Genomic DNA, 18597 nt, shown 5'->3' on the forward strand with positions numbered 1-18597 from the left:
ATCTAAAGGGTTAAGGTCAGGAGAACGAGGAGGCCAATGTATTGGTTCTCCCCGACCAATCCTTCGCCATTAGGTGTTGCCTAACACTAAGAAGAAAATCGGTCGGTGCATGCATCACATCTGTAGCTTTTTATAACATAGTAGCATTGTTCCTTCCAAAGAGCTCACACTAGAAGATATGATACCCTTACAGTGACGGTAAACATTTTGCTCATTTCTCAAAAGATATTAATTTCAGTACCAATGTTTTTTTGACTTTAATTTTTTGTTTTGATGCATATTACCTCCTCTCTAAATATTGGAATCTTTTTCTAGAACACCCTGTATGTGTAGTCATGACTCCTGGAGAAGAAATACGCAAATGCATGAGCTTCCGGACCTAGTTATGAGAAAGCCAGTGTCATTTGCACGGCACTGTTTGTCGCACCTGCTGAAGATCTCCTTGAGCTCGTGCTCCGATACGAACTGCCCCAGGTTGGCCACGAACAGCGTGGAGCAGGGCGCGTTGCTCACCCCGACGCCCGGCTGCGACGAGGACGAGCCAACGGGCGATGCCAGCGCCGGGGATGGCAAGAAGTGCGGCAGCGACGCGTGGATGGACGTGAGGGCGGCCGTCGGGTGCGGGATGGACAGCGGCGGCTGCTGCAAGCAAAACCCGTAGTCAGAGGAGGCTCACACATGGCTGCCAACATGCACAACTCAAGGCGGGGTCTGCGCAGGGTTCCTACTGCCTCTTGCCCCCTCAACCGTTCTTGGCCGCTATGGGCTCGCTCCCAGACTGTGAGCCACTATTTTATACACTCAAAGGAAGTATTTTCGCATTCAAACATGAATTCTTCATGTGAAAGAAGCAAAAATATCTAACATAATTCCTATCTTCGTTGACTAATTTATTTAAAGTTTATTGAATTATTATATAGGATTTTTCAAAAGCAAGAGGTAAATTTATTTGCCTGTTTTTTTCTACACAATCTTAAAATTTCTGACACTGGTTTATTACATAAGAAATGAGATTTCTTTTCATCACCATGACAACGAGTTTGTTTGTTTCTGATCTGGTGGTCGAGTTATCAGTAGGCATTTTCCTGTAATTTGGCCTGCAAGATCGCCAGATATTAGAGAGTCTTCGCACCTTCGCCGTACGCTAAACGTTAACATTATGTTGACGTCATCTATGAGCCAATCAGAGCCATTCACCCAAGTTATTTCAATAGCGGAACCCGCTATTTCTAGGCGGATAACGTGACGTGAATTAAGCTTACAGTAGGCCTAATTTGGTATCTTGTTTGAGATTTACCACTCAAAGATGGATAGGGGAGAGTTGGGTAGTATAGGACATCGGGTAATATCGGACAGTGAGTTTCTTTCATCTACCACCGGATGATAGTACCTGAATGACATGGTTACGTTTCTGTGATGTCGCATACAGAAACGTAAGCATGTCATTCAGGTACTACTATCTGGTGGTAGATGAAAGAAACGCACTGTCCGATATTACCCGATGTCCGATACTACTCAACTCTCCCCTAAATTATTCAGGCCGCAGTACAAAAAGGCTCAGGAAAGATTCTTTCTGAAGTTAACCAACGCTAACGTGCGTCACCAAACACGTCATTACTGACGTCAAAATAGCGTTAACGTTTAGCGTGTGACAGGGGTGCGAAAACTCTCTATTAACCCAGCAGATTATTGGTTGTGAGGCTATCTGAAGGCAAGAGTAGCTATTCTTAAGCAAACCTACGACAATTGATGAGTTGAAGGACTCCATACACACATACAGTACACACACTGTGGCTGATATTTCAGAACACGAACTTAGAGCTGCTGTATACAGAACTGAAGGAAGGCTGTTAGGCCTACTTGTATAAGAACAAAATGGTGGACACACACAAAATCTACGATTAAGTTATGACAATGGGTGGTAATGTAAAAAATCCAAGCCAGTGCCAGAGTTTTTAGTGTGTGTAGAAAATACGAGCAATTAAAGTTAGTTCTTACTTTTGAAAAATTCCATATTTAATTTTTAGGAAGAATTTGTTTGATGTTCAGTCTAGGATGTCCTAGAATAATTCAATTAACAACAAATGCGTCAGTAATTTCTTTATAAAAACATAGATTCAAAGTAATTTGGCTAAAGCATTTGACTGAGTAGAATGTGTAGATAATAATACCGTGTATTTTTCTGGGTATTGCACATAGAAATTTGACATTGCCATAAGAAACTCATGTATAAAAACAATGAAAAAATAATTTAATCAATTATCCATGTTTAGAAATTAGCAGACTTTGACAATTTGTAAAACAAGAGAACATCAGACTTTGACTTAGTACCGGTAAGATGTTCTCTTGTTTTACAAATTGTCAAAACCTGCTAATTTCTAAATATATCCCACTGATTAAGTTATTTCGATGGTGTTTTGCAAATGGAGTTTCGTTCTCCTGGAGAATACACAATTTAAATTATACAAGTGGGTCTGCAAGAAACAAATGAATACTAGCATTTGATTTGTTTTATTTGTGTATAAAATTATTTCCAATAAGGATCCGATGTTCAATTTTCACTTAACTCAAAACTCATTTTTATGACTTATCTCCCTTTACACAAAACACCACCGATTTTTTTCTTTGTTTTTATATATATAGATTTCATTTGTCCAAAGCTCAGAAAAATACACTGTGAACATTTTACAGTATTACAGATTAAACTTCAGGCTGGTTTACATTCAACTTATCTAACAGGAAACAAAAATTAAAAAATAAATATATTACAAAGTTACTCAGATTTTACGGACATTAAAAATGGAGTTCCCCAAGGATAAGTTTTAGAGTCATTATTGTTTCTAATTTATATTAATGATTTAGCCTAAACCGTAAATTTAATATTTATCCTAGTTAATCTTATCTGTACAGTGTTAAATCTAATGCATGATTGGTTTGCTGTAAATAAACTGGGACTTAATATTGATAAAACCAATGTAATCAAGTTTAGTACGTACACATAAGAGTACTCAGTTTTTATTCATTATTATATTAAATGAAATTGATCTAAAACAAGCTATAAGCACAAAGTTTTTGGTTTGGAATGGATAATCACTTTAAGCAGAAAACAAACATAGAATATATTAACTTACTCCTAAATTGAGCTCTTCCTGTTAAGCATTAAGATGCTTATCTTCAATTGGCTTTATAAACACCCTTAAAATAATACACTGTGCATATTTGTATTCCAAAATTGATTGATATACTGGGGGCAACTGATCTGAAACTAAACATATTTTTGTTTCACGAAAGAAAGGTATAAGAATAATGACAGGTGTGGATAAAGGACACAATGTAATCGATTTTTCAAAATTTAGAAATCTTGACCTTAACATTTAATTAGGGTATAATCTTTCCCTGATGATATTTTATGTTAAAATCAAGATACATTTAGCACTGATGAAAACATTATTAATATTAATACAACTAAAAATCAGATCTCCATCTATCCTCTATTAATCTTAGTTGTTATAAAAATTGAGTTCACTATTCTTGTAATTGGATCTTCTGTGCACTGCCCAATTATCTTAAAGCTTTGAAGAGCCAAGAGAAAACGTTTAGAACAAAAATTAACATTTCTGCATACTCATACCTTCCACTCAACTAATGAAAAGTTTACTCCTGTAAACTGAATTAATCTGTTTATTACGTGTTGTATACTTGTGTATAGTTCCTTACTTGTTCCACATCTCAAAGCTATAAAGCTGATGTAAGATCTATGAAACACAATAAATTAAATGAAAATGAAATGAAAAGAATAATAAAATTAGCTGTTAATCGCAGCTCTCGAAAGAGAAGAAGCGACCATACGTAATAATAATTTAAAAAAATATGACTGCTACCTTCTGATATTGGCAGCCTTACCTTTGGATTCTTCACCTTTATTTCCAATAATTTGTGATACGTTACACTTACGATTGTCTTTTGCTTACGTTTTTTGAAAACCATTCAATAATAATAGTTACAGATCATTTAGCTAAAAGTACCTAATTATTAGAATTAATTATCAGTAAAGTAACGGCTATTATTATATTTATAATTTAATTTATCTTTGGTACCCAGAATTTAAATCTTGTGTGTGTGTTACGATTTGCTACGCAAAAAACTATTTAAGTGAGAAAATACTGAGATATTAAAAGGGTAGTGAAATAAAGAAATAAATATTTTGAAGTGAATACGTCTTTGTTTTATTGGTCAATTTTCTATTATCGTTTTTATCATTAAGAATTTGGTTTAATATCTAAATTGTATTTGATTTTTGAGGTGTAAAATCTATATTAGACATACATTAATAAAAAATGAAGGAATTTGGTGGAACGGAAATTACACTGACGTCATTCGACTTCGGTCGCCATGGTAATGTTTACGTCTTAAGCGATAAACTCAGCAATGTGAACGAGAACATTCCTATACACAAAGAGAGTCCGCATATATGGATATATTACTTGGTAGAGTTTATTATGATTCATGGGGAGGTTTGCAGTAATTAAATAAATAATGCTATTCATGGACGCGTAAAACAGGCGCGTTCACCAGGCCCGTGCGCAGGATTTTTGAAAGAGGGGTATGAAGGGGGGGGAAACATATTTTTCTTATAAAAGTAGTTTATAATATACTGTTTATTAATTACAATATCACCATTTCAATTCGGAGTATACCTCCAGTATACTGTATATCACATTGAAATATTTCACTTTTAACTCGATGATTTCATCATTAAGAAGGGGTTTGAACCCCAATTCCCCTCTTGTGAACGGCTGTGGTGTGTACAATACATGTGTAACTATAGGAAGTTAATACAAACTTGGCATTTCTCGTGTACAGATGGATAAATACCAATAGCAGTATTTACGGGACAGTCTGATGTGTTTATATGCAGTATACCAGTTAATTTTTAATTGTCTGTGAGTCAAAACAGTTCTTTACTTGTCTTCTTAATAGTACAGTATGTATGTATGTATGTATGTATGTATGTATGTATGTATGTATGTATGTATGTATGTATGTATGTATGTATGTATGTATGTATGTATGTATGTATGTATGTATGTATGTATGTATGTATGTATGTATGTATGTATGTATGTATGTATGTATTTTTATTTTAGTAGATTATTTTACGACGCGTTATCAACAGCTTAGGTTATTTAGCGTCTGAATGAGATGGTGATAATGCCGGTGAAATGAGTCCGGGGTCCAGCACCGAAAGTTACCCAGCATTTGTTCATCTTGGGTTGAGGGAAAACCCCGGAAAATCCTCAACCAGGTAACTTGCCCCGACCGGGAATCGAACCCGGGCCACCTAGTTTCGCAGCCAGACGCGCTGACCGTTACTCCACAGGTGTGGACTGTATGTATGTATGTATGTATTAATATTATTATTATTATTATTATTATTATTATTATTATTATTATTATTATTATTATTATAGGATTGACTGTTATTCATAGTTTATTTCATTTCCGTTCATTAGAACACTTAAATATTACAGAAAATAGTAAGTTATCTATTTATTTTAATCAATTACCCTAATTCCTGTATTGGCGTTACACATAATCGTACAGAGATTTCCTCAAATCTCCTGTCACTTTTTATTATTAAGGATGTGATTGACAATGCTAATTAAATTGATACATTTTAGTCTGCTCCTTGCACATAAATAATAAACTCTTGTATTTTCAGATGACTCCCCTCTGTAACATGGACTCGTCCAGTGACGAGTAACTTCCTTCATAGTATCCGGTTATATGCAGATAATGACAGTTGATTATTAGAAAATTCTTATATTATTCACTTGCAAGTAGATTACGTAACATCCGACAGATGGAGGCACGGTTTGACATGCGCAGCATCCAGTGGAAACTTGCTGAACTTCGTGTTACGCTAAAACTGTTCGGTTGATAAACTGTACGTCGAACAAAAACATATTCACATAAAGAAAGAGCTTGTTCCTTCTTCAGGAAAAAAGTGGTATATAAATAATGCAAAGTGCCACTTTTGGGGCAAGTACTAGCGATAGTCCGATTACCAACAACGAAACTGAAAATGAGGGTTAATAAATAGGGAAAATTGTAAATACTGAAGTTCAGTGCGATAAATCTATAGAAATGCAACAAGTATGTCCAGTGAGAGTGAAGTGCAATATTATTCTGACTAGAGTTATAATCCATCAAGTGATGCGATCTCAGAAAATAAAGAATCTGAAATAAAAAAAAAAAAAAAAAAAAAACAAGCCTGCTTCTACGGAAGAATGATTTGTTTAATCATGATATTTACTGGTGGTTTGCTATATCTTTTGAAATTATATTACAAAAATTTATACATGTGAACTTACAAATAACCTTTTCACTTCATTTTCTTACACTGTAAAAAGTCTATTTTAATGAGTCTTACTTTTATATAATCATCAGACAGTACATGGTTCCAAGTATACATCGTGAATGGCTGAAAGAAAAAGAAAAAATTATGGAACAGCTTTACTTGAAAATAACCTGTGCTTGGCAGGAGATGGATAGTAAGATTGCCCAGAGTTTTTCGGAAAATATGTGACTTATTCAATAAGGAAGATAAGTGCTTGCAAAATAGTGAATTTCATAGAAGAGTAAGGACACATGGATAAATATGCCTGCAAAAGTCTGTTGAATACCGTATTTCTCGAATAAACCGCGCACCCCAATTTAGAAAGGCAAATAAATAAATAAATAAATAAATAAATAAATAAATATTAACAAGATAATTATAAAAATAAAACGTTCGTGCAAACGTAATCACGACAAATTAAAAAAATTAAAACATTAACAATAAATTTTATCCTGGAACAAGACGCATTTCAAACTCATCCTATGCGCACGCACCACACACGTCAGTTGTCTTGCTTATTCGGCCATTTACACGATATCCTGCAATGTTAACAGCACGCGTCTGTAAACCTTGTATTTTGTATGATACTACGTGGTTTCCATTGTCGTGTAATAACAATTCCTTATTTTTTCTCCAGTCTCTGATGGAACTTCCACTTACATCACATTTACGGGCTGTAGCACGATTTCCATATTTCTCCGCACCTTCGATAATTTTAAATCTTTCACTGCAAGTAAAGGACGCAATCTCAAACCTTCAGTGGAATTATACCGGTACACTTATCGAGCTTGATTCTGACACATGTACTGCTAATCCAAACGCCTTTAAACATTGTTAACAATTGAAATACCCACGCGCGAAAATAATGGCATGCACTACCAACTTAGGAGATGCGCGGGAGAAAATTCAATGTTGCCAACTTCATTTCGAATAAGCCTCGCACCCGTATTTTTTATTTGTATATTTTGGGAAAAAAAGTGCACGGAGTATTCGAGAAAATACGATATATTATGTAAATAGCATCAGTTTTGTTTTAAATACCAGTACGCAATTTCTCTACACGTTTGTTATGACTAGGGAACAGATTTCTAGTTTCGTACCTCTTTTGTTTACCAAGCCCTAGACTATGTTATTCAGATATCTCTACGTTTCATGTACACAGGATCACCCTGTTAAAATTCTATAGGACCTAAAACGACTAAATGAACCATAAACTTCTATATATGCCTGAAAACTATGTTTGTGCTTGAAATGCGCCTTTTTAGTACCGTATTTTACGTATATTAAAAAAAATACTGATACTAAAAACAAATACCTTACTATAATAATACCGGACAGCTAGCAGTTTTGCGTGCGAACGACGCTGGTGCTGCTACCTACCTGCCGGTGTGAAGATAATCGCGAAACAAGCTGTAATCAACTGCAATGTATATTGTTGCTGGACTAGTTAATAGTTTTATTAATTAGTGCTGTGTTAAAATGTCAGGGTGTATATGTACTGTTTATAATTGCTACAATTACAGCATTATAAATTGCTCCAAATCGTACTTTCGATTTCCGAGGGATCATAAAACGTGAGTCAACAACATTCTTTAGTAGGCCTAATTCCTTCGTCTTTGTGTTGATAGAAAAATACAAATTAGTTTTTTTATTTAGACCTAATAAATGAATATAAATTAAAATCTATTGGAAATTTTACGGTTTCATCAAATTAAGTTTTATTGTTGTCCACATGCCTTTACTAATTTACAAGCATCAGATTACTACCAATTTTATCTTTGCAGTTGCCAGCAATGCGTATATAAAACATAATTGTAAATTCATTCCTAATATCAGATTGATTTTGTCTCGGTAAACCAAAGAAAAAATATGTAACAATTAATTACGGAAAGTGATATGAAGTATGCAATATTTCTCATAATATGCAGCTTTGATAATATAAGATAATAATTTTACATTAAATATTATTCAACATTTCTTAAGTGTTTCATATAAAATTCCACATTAGTAACTCACGTTTTAAACAACAGTCCGAATCTCGCTATGTTAATATTTGTATTTGTGGACGTAATTCCATCCCTCTGCGCTAGATGTCAGGTCCGCGATTTTTCGCACTCACGCCAATGCTCCTAGTATACAGCTGTCCGGTATTATTATAGTAAGGTATTTGCTAAAAATGCAAAAATGCCTAGAAAACTACAAAAATGCCATTTAAAATATAAAAAAATATATATATTACAGGTAAACAGTTTTCTGCAAGTTCGTTCCATATTAGTCTTAAAAGGCTTGGGAAATTCGGTTGCAATATCCTGACTGAAAAAAGTTACAGCACTTCAGTGGTGGAGGTGTTATAAAGGTGCCTTCAGTTGTGTTGCTATTCAAGGGTATTCTACCAAATGTCTCTCTACCACCAGAGCCAGTGCTGACCGCGTAGGGCACGTGGGTGGAAATCGCGATCTACTATGAAGCATGGAATTTGCTCCAATAACTTCTTGTGACGCTGAAAGAATTTTCTCGATTTACCAGTCGGCTCCTCAGGGACGACCAGAAGAAATTCACCATAAAAATATATGATAGTATATTGCTAACAAACAATAGTAAGATTTTTTTATTCTACAAATTATATATTTATTTTTTTAGTCAAATGCAGTATTGGAGAAGGCTGCACAAAAATAAAGACTTCTTTGTACATAAATTCCACCTAAAATTGAATATTTACTGAAATCAAAATTATTAATTGTTAATTTTGTATAAACTCCCAGAAATCCTAAATTCGATTTTATAAAATCGTAAATCTCTCTTTTTTTAGAACCTAGAAATCCGTTCCCTAGATAACGATATACTACAATTCGTTTTATAACTTATATTATCAAATAAATGTTTTATGTTTTATAATATGTATAATATCACGATTTAGAATATATTCCATTAATGCCGTCACGTCTTGAAGTTATGTTTGCATTCAGTACTTTATTTTCCTCCCACTGCTATGCTAATAAATATGTTTATAACACACAGAGATAGCCATTCCTACGAGGAGTGGCGTGTTGCTGCATCTCTGAAATGTTTACATAAATCACATTTAAAGTCATGAATTTGAAAAATAATTAGTCTTAGAAAGGTATAGTTTTGCCATTTGTAATTAATTGTTCGTTCTTTTGAGCCTATAAAACTAGACTGTACCGTAATTTTCAGTTCAGTACCCCTTAAGGAATATTATAAAACAGTGTTCAGCGAAACTGAGCGTAAATACTCCGGGTTAAGAAGTTTTATTGGTTGCGTGGAAGAATCTACAAAGATTTTACTTTCTCTGATTTATTGGTATGAGTTACGTTAGAAATCTAATTAAATTTAAACCTGAAATTCTGTCATTGGTACCCAGTATTTAAGTTGTTACATGAAGAAATACTACAAAGTTAAATATATTTTTAAGATTTTCATTTAATTTATAGTATTCCATAAATATTTAATCGGAAATCTAGCTTCGAGATGTGGAATAAGTAAAAAAAATATACCTCATGTTCAATTTTGAATAGGAGCTTCCGGCATTTGTTTTTATATATCCATGAGGTCATCATCACGGATCGAGTTTAATGCTCAAGGCATAGACAAACGAGGTAGGTCATGTATGTTGTTGACGTTGGGTATTGCTCTTTTGTTTTATCTACAAATGAATGCAGGCGTGTATTATAAACAAGAAATAAATATCATTCATGTTATCATTACAATCATACATTATTTAATTTTTTAAAAATATTTCTTAAGGACGAAATGAATGTTACAACAGGACATTACAAATTTATACTTGAAACTTACTTCCGTATAGGTGTTTTAGTTGGAGAGAAATATCGTTATGAAGTTTTATCATTGCGTGAATGAATTTCTGGCCAATAGGCCACAATGCTAGCAACTTCCTCGACGAAACTTTTTCTTTGGTTAACCTAGGCAAACATACCTGTGAAGTTGTGGATGGAAAAGCAAGTGTCGGAAGCTCCCATTGAAAATTGAACACTGGGTACAAAAATATAAAATATATAGTAAGCAGATTAACTCAATTTACAAGCATAAACAATTCATCAGTTGAGTAGAAGACAAGGGTGTGCAGAAATTTTTGTTTTATGTTTAAACGTTTAACATGAAACGTTCATGCTTTTGGCATTCGGAACAAAATACCATCGCGATCAGCGGAATATACTATAGGAGGGGACGCCGAGAGTACAAGGATTCAGTTCGGAACCCAAACGAAAACGAGAGTATGTGGCCCGGTTGAAGGTCGCGAGCGAGAGGGAAAATTCGTTTCATTGTGTAGTGGAAACAGAGATAGGTGGCCTTGATATTAAGTGATATTCAGATTTTTTGCAATTCAATTTTGTAGTTGTTTTGTTTTAAGTGTTAAACAACAGATAAATTAAACGCAGAATGAAATCTATCTCATTCGTTTTAGTAAATTACAGTAGTTTATGTTATAAGGGTGCAGTATAGCACAGTTAGGGACGTAACACACTTGAAGAAATATGTTGCGAGAAAGAGGCGAAGAGCCTCCCTCCTCACACTTGGCGAGTTCTCGCTATCACAGATCACACCTCGCTATGATCATCTATGCACTGCCTTCATGCAGAAAGCATATTTTATCTGATTATAGTAATGACTCGTTGGGGGAAATATTATAGGTTATGTATTTACGTATATTGTCGTACTTAAATATATAATCTGTAAGTATATTGTCGTACTTTACAAATTACGTACGAACGCTATGTTGAATCTGAGTATTCAGGTGATGAGGAAATGGAGTTACATGAACATATTTTGTTCATGAAAAGAAGAAGTAGGGCTAAAATTAAAGCCACAAATATATGAAAATCACATTGTATCTTACGAAAATAAGGGCGAGTTTTGGACACTGGTTTCGATTTGAATGATGATGAGTTTAGGCGTTATTTCAGGTTGAATGGACCACAGTTTTTTTTTGCCATTCATGATATGATAGAGAATTCTTTGCTATATTCTGATTAAAATTACCTAAGCTGTTAAGACATATAGATACATTATTTCAAATGTTTAATCAATACTATTAAATCTCATCAAAATAAAATATAGCCCTATTTATTTTCAGAAAATCTATATTTGTCTCCAGATTTCTTCTTTAAAGTTTCGTGTTTTTATAGTTTTCACCCCGTGTATCATATAAATAGGCCTACGGGTGACATCGTACAAGTTCGATAAGTTTCTGACTGCAATTATCAGCCATCTTTCCTCATTTTCAAATAAAAACAATACAATTCATCGCCACCTGTGATATCTTTTTCTACATTCAAACGTCATAAAGGGTATAAATGTCAAACATCTTTGATAAATGTGTCAAGAAAATTCGCTGAGCTACAGATTCCAGCGAGAAACTCGCGCGAGGTTTTTGCCTCGAGTGAGAATCTCTTCCAGTGTGTGGACGTCCATTTGAATCCATGTTATCAATTTTTTAATTTTCTCGCAACACATTTCTCGCTGGCGAAATCTCTGCAAGTGTGTTACGAGCCTTACGCTCTTGAATTCTTTTTGTCCGAGTATTTTGTATAATAAACTGACAAATGAAACAGGCGAGTCAGTAGAACTATCGTTTGAAAATCGTTTTTAATTGCGAATTTATCGAAATCTACACTACTCAGCTGGTAGAAGAAGGGACATTGTTGAGGGGATTATAAAATTGCGAGTGGTGAAATATATTTGTTACGCGTGAGTGAACGTTACGCATTTTGTTATCAAACTATGAAATTTCCCCGAATTTTAGGCGAAATAATAAGCATTTTTCTTGTTCCTTTCTCTAATGAAACGATCTTCCTGTTACCATCATTGTTCGACATATTTCTGGAGTGTGAAGCTCTAGGGCGACCGAGGCATTCACTTCTTGATGCGCTGTATCTTGGAAGAAAACTGTCCAAACTTATACGGAAAGTTCTGAAGCTTATAAAATACGTGTAATCCGATCTACAAAGTTAGAAAACAAGGGGTGCACAAAAAGTTCTCATGAATTAGGCTACATATCATGGGATATCCCAATAAGTAGGAAAACACCTGAATGAACGAATGAATGAATGAATGAATGAATGAATAAATACATAAATATAAAAGAAATAAATGGATGCCTAGTAAATACATATAAAAGAAATAAATGGATGTATTAGAAATATTTATTTTTCAGTCACTGACTTTACTGCAATATTTGTAAGGTATAAAATCTTTACATTACATGTTTTAAAAATCGATTTTTAAAACATGTAATGTGCTTAGGAAAATATTTGGGGCTAAGCGGGATGAAGTTACAGGAGAATGGAGAAAGTTACACAACACAGAACTGCACGCATTGTATTCTTCACCTGACATAATTAGGAACATTAAATCCAGACGTTTGAGATGGGCAGGGCATGTAGCACGTATGGGCGAATCCAGAAATGCATATAGAGTGTTAGTTGGGAGACCGGAGGGAAAAAGACCTTTAGGGAGGCCGAGACGTAGATGGAAGGATAATATTAAAATGGATTTGAGGGAGGTGGGATATGATGATAGAGACTGGATTAATCTTGCACAGGATAGGGACCGCTGGCGGGCTTATGTGAGGGCGGCAATGAACCTTCGGGTTCCTTAAAAGCCATTTGTAAGTAAGTAAGTAAGTAAGTAAGTAAGTAATGTAAAGGTTTTGTATCTTACAAATATTGCAGTAAAGTCAGTGACTCAAAAATAAATACTTCTAATATATACTACAGACTTTTATGAAAATCAATCAAAAATGAATTGCAAAATAAATGGATGACTAAATAAATACATATAAAAGAAATAAATGGATGACTAAATAAATAAATAAATAAATAAATAAATAAATAAATAAATAAATAAATAAATGAATGAATAAATAAATAAATAAATAAATGAATAAATGAACAAACAAAAAAAAACTAAATAAATAAATAAATGAACAAACAAATAATTAAATAAATAAATAAATGAACAAACAAATAAATAACTAAATAAATGAATACATAAATAACTAAATAAAAAATAAAGTAATGACTAAATGAATGAACAAATGAATGAATGAATGAATGAATAAATAAATGAATGAAGAAATAAGTAAATAAATAAATAAATAAATAAATAAATAAATAAATAAATAAATAAATAAATAAATAAATAAATAAACAAATAAATAACTAAATAAATAAATGAATACATAAATAATTAAATAAAAAATAAAGTAATGAATGAATGAATGAATAAATAAATGAATGAAGAAATAAGTAAATAAATAAACAAATAAATAAATAAATAAATAAATAAATAAATAAATAAATAAATAAATAAATAAATAAATAAATAAATAAATACATAAATAAATAAATGTACATTCAATAAAACAGTCGACATGTTCTTCTGCTATGTATGTATTTATTGCCTAGGATTCAGCACTACTATTTGGTGTTTTTTGGCCACAATCTTCTACCCGCATTTATATCTTAAATGCCAGCCTAAGCGTTGAGTGTAGTAACAAAACTACAGGTCGTGCTGCAATGATGGCAGTGAAAGAATCATAAGATTGCTGAAGACAGTAACTGAAGAGAATATTATGTGTTGTTTGGTGCAGTTAAATGAGTTCAAAGCAATTTCAGTCCTACACTGGCTCTACATGGTCTGTTCTTGTTATATAGTAACTCCTTCCTATGCTGGCATTAATATTTTTCACCAGCCAAGAACGGTTGTGGAAACTACACTCGATATTGAAGGCCAGAAATTCACGCCGAAGAGCGGGCGAACGAGCGAATTTGCTAACGGCCGCTAGAGTTCTCTTTCTTGGATGTTCTACTACTGCTTATTTCATTATATTTGTAGGGAAATGCTTACAAATGTCTTCAACACAATATTGTTTACACTCAATAATGAAAATTTAGCGAATTTTAAAGTCCCGTTTAACAACACGTTCTTAAAAACCATTCGATTTTGATATCTGAAAGCAATAATAGTCCAATAATTTTATAGAAGGATTGCAAACGCCCTAGTTTCTGCGATTGGCGAATATGAGGGTTTTTCCTCAATATTCGTGTAAAACAATAGTAGTATGTTGAATGATCTGAAGAGATTAGTGATTTTGAAATATTTTCCCCTGCAGTGATGTTTAAATTGGTAACTTTTCTTTTGTTGAACATAGACTTCGTATATATCGAAGAAATAATTTAATTTTAAGCTTCCTCCATGCAAATTTAATGAAAAAAACCAGTTCCAAAACGGCCAGAAGAGAACTCTAGCGGTCATCAGGAAAACACTCTTTCGCCTTTTCTTTCTAGTGAATGCCGAAGGCCATAAATATCTTGAAGGCGATGCTTGTGTCTGATTGGCTGTGTTTCACTCGGGGGCACAATGTGCTACACACGTGGTGGTTTTGGGGTACAGACGTCACGTGGTATTTGAGGCGTTTTTCGCGCGTCAAAGTTAAAAGATTCAGAATACCCTTGTCACTCTCTGGGACAGGGCTGTTACGGCGCCACGAGAAACGCCTCATCGGTGTATTGCAACGCGGCACACGGTGTTGAAGTGCCAGTAGGACTCAGAGCCGTTCCATGGTTGCCACTTCTACAATCGGGTTTACTCGAAAGTGCACGAGTTGCTGTAAAGCAAAACTGTGGTGCGTTGGTTGACGGGAAGTTCTTGTCCTTCTGTTATTAGATGTCAAGCGAACGTTTGAATTTTTGGTCTGTTACATTAGCGCTACAGTGTTGCCAACAATACAAACATTTTCCAACTAAAACACATTAAAAAACAATTAACATCATATGCTAAACAACTAGAATTAATTTTCCTTCGCAGTTATCGTCCAAATAACATTAGATATATTGAATAATGAAAGATATTTTGTTAGTTCACCTCCAACTCAATGGTTGGCAAGTCATCTAGTTCATCAGTGGCTTCCACAGATTGACTGACAGAAGTGTAGAAGTTGAAGCTGCAGTGGAACTTTGAGTTGGTTTTATAATAATTTGTATGCCTCAGTTGTTCCTATTTGTTAAGAATTTATGCAGGAAGTTCATAACAGTGACAATATTGATTTTTTCTGAATAGAGCACCATGTCTGTACTCATTTTGTTCCTAAATTTTATTTAAAATGGTTTAATTGACTAAACATTCTTTCGACTTCTGAATTCGGCCATGGAAAAACCAACATCGACATTTCAAATTCTGCTTCTTGAAATGAATTTGTGCCATTGGCATCACGATAATTAAATATCTCACAAGAAAATGTTATTTAAAGACAAACCCAAAAACTAGATTTCAACTAGATAACATTTTAAAAGACTAGATTTCCCACTAGTAACTAAATGACTATTTTCCCAACTAAACTGTCACTCAAAGAGACCAGATTTATGGTGTTCTTCAAGGTGACCTACTCAGCCATCTTCTATTCAACGTCATAACATTCGACATTGACGAAGACATGCAACAAATTCGGAGGAAAAAAACTCTGCCTACGCAGATGGTATCGCAACAGAAACAAGATCTTCAAAGAGATTTAAATGTTCTGACAGAATGAACAGAGAGAAATCACTTCTGCATAAATGAAAGGAAGACAGTCCAGATGGTTTTCAGGACTCAATAATGTACAAAAACTAACGACTTGAAATTGTAAACTCTTTCAAATACTACAAGCAATGATGTCACACAGCATTCGTGTATAGGATAGAGCTGCAGCCACAACAAAACTATATTCCAAATAAAGAACATCGCTATGCTCTCATTGGACACTGCTATGGCTCTCTTCTACTGCAAAATTGTCCCTATTGTCTTGAATGAATATGGGACAGACTCTTTCTCAAAGACATAGCCACTGTTGAGAAAGTGGAAGCACAATTCTTGAAACGTGCTCGTGGTACCTCAAAATTGACCACATCCAGACTGGCTTATGAATTGGCCAAGGAAACATTTCTGTTTGAAGATCCAAGAAGCGAGTCTGAACTCCTTATATTGCTAACTCATCGGACCACCTACAAGAAAGACGTCGAAAAAGGGAAGAGATATGTCCAAACTTCTAGTGCACGGATTCCATGATGATAGAGACTGGACACGACCAAATGAAGACATATGACATTCGCTTACATGTTTGGCAGTTCATAGTTGTCGCCAAAAAAATATGCAAAACAGCGAAATACAACACACCTGATGATGATTATGTGTTCCTTTTGTGAATCCCAATGTAAGAGATACCACACAACAAAAAGCAGAAATTTGATTACCGGTATTTCTTTATAACAATAAAAATGTAATCACTCAACAATATGCACATTAGTGCGCTCTTATTCTCATCAAGGTCCACACCTGTGGAGTAACGGTCAGCGCGTCTGGCCGCGAAACCAGGTGGCCCGGGTTCGAATCCCGGTCGGGGCAAGTTATCTGGTTGAGGTTTTTTCCGGGGTTTTCCCTCAACCCAATACGAGCAAATGCTGGATAACTTTCGGTGATGGACCCCGGACTCATTTCACTGACATTATCACCGTCATATCATTCAGACGCTAAATAACCTAGATGTTGATACAGCGTCGTAAAATAACCCAGTAAAATAAAAAAAAATAAAATATTCTCATCAAAAATACCAGATTTAGTCGGAAAACAACCAAGTTGGTAACACTGTAGCGCTCCATGTCTTTGCAACCCTGATTACATATATATCAGATTGGCCACCATTCCCATGTTTTGAAATGGCGACATAAAATGAGAACAATCACCAGAGCCTCAACTGTCGAAAAGGTATTTTTTGTAACGACCGTTAGATGGAAGTACAGTTGCTCGATGCAATTCCACAAGGGTTATAACGTGACTTTTCTTGCAGACGCTAGATGGCAGCAAAGTGAAACTGACGAAAGTTGTTGCCTTTAAAGTCCATTAGGCTGATCAATCTGCTATATATGTGATCAGGGCTTTGGAAGAAGAACTTTCTGATAAAGAGCTGTCACTAGCGCGATCTGTTAATAGAAGTCAGTACTACTTCAAAGTAGCTGCCGATCTCAGTGTCTTTGTTTTTTATAAGCTTTCGCGTAACTCGGACAGTTAAGTGTTCTTAAGAATGGCTTCTTGTTTAAAAATGTTTTTTTTTTCTTAAATTATAGAATAAAATATCAATGTATGAATTTTTAAGTGTGTTCGGAAGTGTTGGCTTGTATTTTACACGCAAATGGCGACCATGAACGAACACGAGTCCAGTGAATTAAAATGACAGGGTCGGTCCACGGGGCGACGACCGCGCCGTGGACACGCCCGACGTCAGACTCAGGTACTAACGTGATGATGGCTGCCGGCTGCCGCCTGATGCAGCTGAGTTTCCGCGGGGGTGGGTTTGTCTGCAGATAGTCAAAGATAGGAACGTACGGGGACCTGGGGGTGGAGCGCAGGGTGCACCAGGGTAGCGTGCTGGAGCGCCGCCCCCGGGAGTTCTGCCGCTGCCGCCGCTGCCGCCGAGTACGCCAGAGGGTGGTGCCACAGCTCAGGCGCCCCCGGGAAGAAGGGCGCCCCCAGATCTGCAACCAGCACAACCAACTTAGATCTCCGGTCCATCTGCAATAACAACTACTACGATAATAATATCAACAACACCCTCATGTCACACCTTGTTAAGTTTGCCATCACGTAACCATGGTTACGGCTGCTGCCATTTGTCACCATTACATTTCAGAGCTTTTTTTTTTATGAGTCTGCCATCTGCCATCAAAACTAGATTTGCAACAATTTATTGCGCTGCCTTAAAAATTCAAATTTAGTAATAAAGAATTTAAATTAAATTCATGTTGAATCTTTCGTACACTACTTTTAACACTTGAATATAAATAATTGATTAAATGGCGATCTTACTCGTGTTAATTATGTAAGCATGTGTGGCTTACAGCTGTTTCGGTGCTATTCGACACCATCCTCAGAGCCTACTAGAATTCGGCGGCAGCAAAGTTGAGTTAGCGCCGAGATCTAGTAGGCTCTGAGGATGGTGTCGAATAGCACCGAAACAGCTGTAAGCCGCACATGCTTACATAATTAACACGAGTAAGGTCGCCATTTAATCAATTTTTAAATTAAATTTGTTAAACATGCATATTTTAAACTTTTCTGTACTAATATTGTAACCTTTACGTTAATTAATTATTAGTTTCGGATTGTTTCCGCCATCTTCAGATTTC

General features: G+C 35.0%; 1 protein-coding gene across 1 annotated transcript in view; it reads right to left on the minus strand.

The window, feature by feature from the left end:
- LOC138707426 (uncharacterized) overlaps nucleotides 1-18597 on the minus strand; it is a 516816-nt gene that overhangs the window by 54153 nt on the left and 444066 nt on the right. Inside the window, exons 6-8 of the mRNA XM_069836872.1 lie at nucleotides 17798-17946; nucleotides 6434-6484; nucleotides 428-642 (exon numbers count right to left, since the gene is read on the minus strand). Of these exons, the coding sequence (XP_069692973.1) occupies nucleotides 428-642; nucleotides 6434-6484; nucleotides 17798-17946 (415 nt within the window). The remainder of the gene's footprint in view (nucleotides 1-427; nucleotides 643-6433; nucleotides 6485-17797; nucleotides 17947-18597) is intronic.

Source organism: Periplaneta americana, chromosome 1, assembly GCF_040183065.1.
Source record: "Periplaneta americana isolate PAMFEO1 chromosome 1, P.americana_PAMFEO1_priV1, whole genome shotgun sequence".
Lineage (NCBI taxonomy): Eukaryota > Metazoa > Arthropoda > Insecta > Blattodea > Blattidae > Periplaneta > Periplaneta americana.